Source organism: Penaeus chinensis, chromosome 43 (assembly GCF_019202785.1).
Source record: "Penaeus chinensis breed Huanghai No. 1 chromosome 43, ASM1920278v2, whole genome shotgun sequence".
In the NCBI taxonomy this organism is placed as follows: Eukaryota; Metazoa; Arthropoda; class Malacostraca; order Decapoda; family Penaeidae; genus Penaeus; species Penaeus chinensis.
In genome coordinates, this window is record NC_061861.1 from 18,932,593 (window position 1) to 18,940,092 (window position 7,500).

At 37.1% G+C, this 7,500-nt stretch overlaps 1 protein-coding gene across 1 annotated transcript in view; it reads left to right on the forward strand.

Moving 5' to 3' along the window:
• Nucleotides 1–7,500, forward strand: part of LOC125048381 (histone-lysine N-methyltransferase 2D-like) — a 39,453-nt gene that overhangs the window by 20,100 nt on the left and 11,853 nt on the right. Inside the window, exons 9-11 of the mRNA XM_047647047.1 lie at nucleotides 435–1,690; nucleotides 2,727–2,861; nucleotides 3,354–3,571. Coding sequence (XP_047503003.1) covers nucleotides 435–1,690; nucleotides 2,727–2,861; nucleotides 3,354–3,571 — 1,609 coding nt within the window. The remainder of the gene's footprint in view (nucleotides 1–434; nucleotides 1,691–2,726; nucleotides 2,862–3,353; nucleotides 3,572–7,500) is intronic.

Consider the following 7,500-nt stretch of genomic DNA (forward strand, 5'->3'; position numbering starts at 1 on the left):
TCAATACCATAATATAGGACGGTTATTAATATTGGAATATAGGATATTAATAGGATGGTTATTAAAACAGGAATCTGAGAATAGTTACCAATGCAGGATTATGATTGTCAATAGAGAAATAAAGGAAGAATTATTAATATTAGGTAATTATTAATATGGGAATATAGAAGGCTTATTAACATTAGGATGGTCATTAATGTAGGGATATAGGATGTAATTAGTATAAAGATATTGGGTTGTCATTAATATCAGGCTAGTTAAAATAGGGATATGGGATGTCTATTGATATTAGAATGATTCCTGATCGTTAATATGAGAATTTAGGAAGATTATCAATAGTAGGATGATTATTGATATTGGAAACATATGATGGTTTTTAACATCACTTAGAAATATAGTCTGGTTATTAATATTCATCGTGTTTTTCACAACAGGGGACCGGGAACCGAAGCCGATGCAAGGGTTCGACCGGGAACCAAGGCCGATGAACCGGGTTGTCAAAGGACCGCCTGGAATGGACCGGGAACCGAAGCCTATGCAGGGGATCGACCGGGAACCGAAGCCCATGAGAGAACCGGGACAAGGACCAGATTTACCTGAAGCAGAACTGAACCGGGAACCGAAGCCGATGCAAGGATTCGACCGGGAACCGAGGCCGATGAACCGGGTTCTCAGAGGACCGCCTGGAATGGACCGGGAACCGAAGCCTATGCAGGGGATCGACCGGGAACCAAAGCCCATGAGAGAACCGGGACAAGAACCAGATTTACCCGAAGCAGAGCTGAACCGGGAACCGAAACCAATGCAAGGATTCGACCGGGAACCGAGGCCGATGAACCGGGTTATGAGAGGTCCTCTAGGCATGGACCGGGAACCGAAACCTATGCAAGGAATCGACCGGGAACCGAAGCCCATGAGAGAACCGGGACAAGAACCAGAGTTACCCGAAGCCGAGCTGAACCGGGAACCGAAGCCGATGCAGGGTTTCGACCGGGAACCGAGGCCGATGAACCGGATTGTCAGAGGACCGCCGGGAATGGACCGGGAACCCAAGCCTATGCAAGGGATCGACCGGGAACCAAAGCCCATGAGAGAACCGGGACAAGAACCAGCATTACCCGAAGCAGAGCTGAACCGGGAACCGAAGCCAATGCAAGGATTCGACCGGGAACCAAGGCCGATGAACCGGGTCGTCAGAGGACCGCCTGGAATGGACCGGGAACCGAAGCCTATGCAGGGGATCGACCGGGAACCGAAGCCCATGAGGGAACCAGAGTTACCTGAAGCAGAGCTGAACCGGGAACCGAAGCCGATGCAAGGATTCGACCGGGAACCGAGGCCGATGAACCGGGTCGTCAGAGGACCGCCGGGAATGGACCGGGAACCGAAGCCTATGCAGGGGATCGACCGGGAACCGAAGCCCATGAGGGAACCGGGACAAGAACCAGAGTTACCTGAAGCAGAACTGAACCGGGAACCGAAGCCGATGCAAGGATTCGACCGGGAACCAAGGCCGATGAACCGGATTGTCAGAGGACCGCCTGGAATGGACCGGGAACCTAAGCCTATGCAGGGGATCGACCGGGAACCGAAGCCCATGAGGGAACCGTTACAAGAACCAGCATTACCCGAAACAGAACTGAACCGGGAACCAAAACCAATGCAGGGATTCGACCGGGAACCGCGGGTGGTATGTATAGGGGAAGGTGGGGGGGGTGGGGAGGTGAGTGGGAGGGGGAGGGGAGAAGGAGGGAAAAAGTAGGGGAGTGGGTGGGGGTAGGGGGTGGGGGGAGAGGGAGAGGGGGGGAGGGAGAGTTGGTTGAAACAAAGTAAATAAAAATCACAATTGAAAGATTAATGACGGTTCCTAATCATCATCATTATTATTCACTTATCTATCTGCGAAGTTATTCACATTTTCATATTTTTTTGCAGTTCGATTTCATAACTATAAGCCCTTGATGATAAGAGATAAATATAACTTGTTAAACGATCATTTAAACAGTTGGTAATTTTTATAGGATGTAGATAAATAATCAGATAGATAGATGGATAAACAGATGGATAGATAGATAGATGGATAAATAGATGGATGGATAGATAGATGGATAAACAGATGGATGGATAGATAGATGGATAAGCAGATGGATAGATAGATACACAGATATATGGATGGATAGTTAATTGGATGGATAGATAGAGAGATGGATAGTTAATTGGATGGATAGATAAATAAATGGATAGTTAATTGGATGGATAGATAGATAGATGGATGTATAGTTAATTGGATGGATAGATAGATAGATAGATGGATAAGCAGATGAATAGATAGATAGATGGATAAGTAGATGGATAGATAGATACACAGATATATGGATGGATAGATAGATAGATAGATAAATAGAGAAAATAATGCATATCATTGCCTGATGTAATGGAATAGTCTTACAAAAAAAAGAAAAAGAAAAAGAAAAATACAAGTAACCCAGAATAACCCCGCTGTCTCTGTCACTACCAGAAAAAAATATTGCCCTCTCTCTCTTTTCTGCTCCTCTCTTAGAAAAAGAAAAAAAAAAAGAAAAGAAAATTAAATTCAACCGACCTCATAAATAGAAAAATAAGAATAAGAAAAAGAAAGTATATAGAAAAAAAAAAGAAAGTATATAGAAAACAAGAAAAATAACATAACGAATAACCCAGCTCTCTCTGTCTCTCCCCCAAAAAAGACGCCCACGAAGCGCAATGTGGGAAAAACCGTGGAATTAGGCGTGTTTGTAGACCAGGCCGCCCACGACCTGTTTCTGCCTTACTTCGGGTCGCAGGCAGCCCTCACCGACGTCGTCCTCGGCTACGTGAATGGGGTGAGTCTCGGCGTTAAAAAGGAATTGATCAGTGTTGGAAGAAAATGTTTACGTCGGTGTCGTGTGTGTGTGTGTGTGTAACTGTTATTTTGGTTCGTTTGTTTAAGTTTGCAAGGTGGTCATTGGTTGATTGTTTTTTTGACTATATATATATAAATTTATTTATATGTATATGTATATGTATATATATATATAAATATATATATATATATATATATATATATATAATACACACACACACACACACACACACACACTCACACACATCTATCTATCTATCTGTATATATATATATAATTGGAAAAATAATAATGAAAACCACAAAAAAAGAGAATAAAACCTACAGAAAACACCAGAAAACAAAATCAACAAAGACAAAAAGAAAAGAAAAGAAAAAAAAAAATACATGCTTAGAAAAAAACACACACACACACCCACATCCAACCACATCCACTCCGCCCTCTACTCCACCCTCCCTCCCTCCTTCCACAGATCCAGGCCCTCTTCCACCACCCGTCCCTCGGCCAGAAGATCCACCTAGTCATCAACCACATCGAGATCATGGCCGAGCAGCCCTCCACCCTTCCACACTACGGAGGCGACCGCGAGAAGCTCTACGAAGCCTTCAGACTCTATAACGAGAAGCGAAACGCGGAGGCGGAGAATCTCGTCGACGCCAGGCCCTGGGACATGGGCATTCTCATCTCGGGGTCAGTGGGGGTTGATTGTTTGCTTGTTTAGTTGTTTAGTTGTTTGGTTTATGTATTTATGTATTTATTTGCTTATTTATCCATCTTTCGTCGACGCCAGGCCCTGGGATATGGGCGTTCTCTTCTCGGGGTCAGTGGGGGTTGATTATTTGCTTGTTTAGTTGTTTGGTTTATGTATTTATTTGCATATTTGCTTATTTATCCGTCTTTCGTCGACGCCAGGCCCTGGGACATGGGCATTCTCATCTCGGGATCAGTGGGGGTTGTTGATTATTTGCTTGTTTGTTTGTTTATTTGTTTTTTTGTTGTTTAGTCATCTATTTAACTGTCTAATTTTACATTTGGGGTATGGGTCAGATTGGGTTGTTTATTTGTTTGTCTTGTTTGTTTATCGATTTACTTATCTATTTATCTATCATTTATTTATCTGTTTGTTTATTTATTTATTTGTGGTTGATTGTGTTTTTGTTTGTTTGTTTGTTTTATTTGTTTGTCTACTTACTTATTTATTTGTTTGTTTACTTATTCGTTTATTTATTTATTTGTGGTTGATAGTGTTTTTGTTTGTTTGTTTGTTTTATTTGTTTGTCTACTTACTTATTTATTTGTTTGTTTACTTTTTCGTTTATTTATTTATATATTTATCTTTTAATTCACTCATTTATCTATTTGTTTCGGGGTCGGTTAAGTTGTTTGTGTGTTTGTCTTCATTTATTTAATTCATCTACATTTATTAATTTGCTTGTCTCTTTATTTGTTTAAGATTTATTCTTTTACCTACTTATTTATTTACTCATTTAGTTATTCATATATTTATTTGTTAATTTCTCTATTCTATTTATTTATCTGTCTATTTATCTATCAGTTTACTTATTAATATATTGATATATATTTATTTATATTTATGTTTTTTATTTTTTTTTTATTTAGAGCTGGTTTGGGTCGGGGTGTGTAATCCAGAGTGAGTCATTCCGAATTGTTTTTTGGAATTGGGTACTGGAATTGGTAATTTGGAATGGATAATTAGGAATGGGTAATTTGGAATGGGCAAATTGGAATTGGTCATTTGGAATGGGTAATTTGGAATGGATAATTAGGAATGGGTCATTTGGAATGGGCAAATTGGAAATGGTCATTTGGAATGGGTAATTTGGAATGGATAATTAGGAATGGGTGATTTGGAATGGATAATTTGGAATGGATAATTTGGAATGGGTCATTTAGAATAAGTCATTTGGAATGGGCAAATTGGAATTGGTAATTTGGAATGGGTAATTTGGAATGGATAATTAGGAAAAGGTAATTTGGAATGGATAATTTCAAATGGGTAATTTAGAATAGGTTATTTGGAATGGGCAAATTGGAATTGGTCATTTGGAATGAAGTAGTAGTTAGTAATCAGAATGAGTGGTTTTGAAAAAAATAAAATATATATCAAATGAGTAATTTAGAAAGAGTGGTTTGGAATGGATAATTTGGAATGGGTGATTTAGAGTGAGTAAAAATATAACAATTTGGAATTCGGGATTTAAAGTGAATAAATGAAGTGACTCATTCAGAGTGAGTAATTTAGAATGAGTAATATCTGGACTATAGACATACTCATCTCTTGATAGATCTTACACGTAGGATGAGGATGAGTAAGTTAAGATGTAAACATTCTCATTTGTAAGCACGTGTTGCTCGTAGAAGAGGCATGAGTGAGAATGAGATAAAAGAGAGAGATAAAAGAGAGAGATAAAAGAGAGAGATAAAAGAGAGAGATAAAAGAGAGAGATATAAGAGAGAGGTAAAAGAGAGAGGTAAAAGATAGAGATAAAAGAGAGAGATAAAAGAGAGAGGTAAAATAGAGAGATAAAAGAGAGAGATAAAAGAGAGAGATATAAGAGAGAGATAAAAGAAAGAGGTAAAAGATAGAGATAAAAGAGAGAGATAAAAGAGAGAGGTAAAATAGAGAGATAAAAGAGAGAGATAAAAGAGAGAGATAAAAGAGAGAGGTAAAAGAGAGAGGTAAAAGATAGAGATAAAAGAGAGAGATAAAAGAGAGAGGTAAAATAGAGAGATAAAAGAGAGAGATAAAAGAGAGAGATAAAAGAGAGAGGTAAAATAGAGAGATAAAAGAGAGAGATAAAAGAGAGAGATAAAAGAGAGAGGTAAAAGAGAGAGGTAAAAGATAGAGATAAAAGAGAGAGATAAAAGAGAGAGGTAAAATAGAGAGATAAAAGAGAGAGATAAAAGAGAGAGATAAAAGAGAGAGGTAAAATAGAGAGATAAAAGAGAGAGATAAAAGAGAGAGATAAAAGAGAGAGATAAAAGAGAGAGATAAAAGAGAGAGGTAAAATAGAGAGATAAAAGAGAGAGATAAAAGAGAGAGATAAAAGAGAGAGGTAAAATAGAGAGATAAAAGAGAGAGATAAAAGAGAGAGATAAAAGAGAGAGATAAAAGAGAGAGATAAAAGAGAGAGATAAAAGAGAGAGGTAAAATAGAGAGATAAAAGAGAGAGATAAAAGAGAGAGATAAAAGAGAGAGATAAAAGAGAGAGATAAAAGAGAGAGATAAAAGAGAGAGATAAAAGAGAGAGATAAAAGAGAGAGGTAAAATAGAGAGATAAAAGAGAGAGATAAAAGAGAGAGATAAAAGAGAGAGGTAAAAGAGAGAGATAAAAGAGAGAGATAAAAGAGAGAGATAAAAGAGAGAGATAAAAGAGAGAGATAAAAGAGAGAGATAAAATAGAGAGATAAAAGAGAGAGATAAAAGAGAGAGATAAAAGAGAGAGATAAAAGAGAGAGATAAAAGAGAGAGATAAAAGAGAGAGATAAAAGAGAGAGGTAAAAGATAGATATAAAAGAGAGAGATAAAAGAGAGAGATAAAAGAGAGAGATAAAAGAGAGAGATAAAAGAGAGAGATAAAAGAGAGAGATAAAAGAGAGAGATAAAAGAGAGAGGTAAAAGAGAGATAAAAAGAAAAGAAGAGCAAATAAATATTCCGTATGGTGCAGGATATTTAATTACATATTCATCTCCAGTTATTTATGTGTTTATGAGAGAGGAAAACAATATAGATCAAAGGACACAGACGATTTAATTCACGTTTCGAAATTACGTATTTTTTTTTTTTTTAGTGTGATTTATAATATTTGATTTATGAACACGTGAACCTTTGTCTCTTCTAAAGAATGTGAAGTATACACAAATTAGAAGAAGAAAAGGAGAAGAAGAAGAAGAAGAAGAAGAAGAAGAACATGAGAAGAAGAAGAAGAAGAAGAAGAAGAAGAAGAAGAAGAAGAAGAAGAAGAAGAAGAAGAAGAAGAAGAAGAAGAAGAAGAAGAAGGAAGTAGAAAATGGAGAAGAAGGGGAAGCAGAGGAAGAAGAAGAAGAAAAAGAAGAAAAAGAAGAAAAAGGAGAAGGAGCATAAGAAGAAAAAGAAAAGAAAAAGAAAAGAAGAAGAAGAAGAAGAAGAAATATAAGAAGAGGAAGAAGAAGAAGAAGAAGGAAAAGAAGAAGAAGGAAAAGAAGAAGAAGGAAAAGCAGAGGGAAAAGCAGAAGAAGAAGAAGAAGAAGAAGAAGAAGAAGAAGAAGGAAAAGCAGAAGAAGAAGAAGAAGAAGAAGAAGAAGGAGGAAAAGCAGAAGGAGCAGCAGAAGAAGAAGAGGTAGAACCAGAAAAAAGATGAAAAAAAGAAGATGAAGAAGAAAAAGAAGAAGAAATACACATAATATAGAGAAAGCTAGACAGAAAGGCAAACAGTAGAAGAGATACAGAGAGACCGAGTAAAGAAAAAAGAATGAAAGAAAGAAAGAAACAGACCTAAATTCGTATTTAAAGATAATATATAATAATATTTCGCATTTACAGATAAAATATACAATGTAAAATAGGTAATTTATATTTATAGATGATAGATATATATAACATAATATAATATATTTA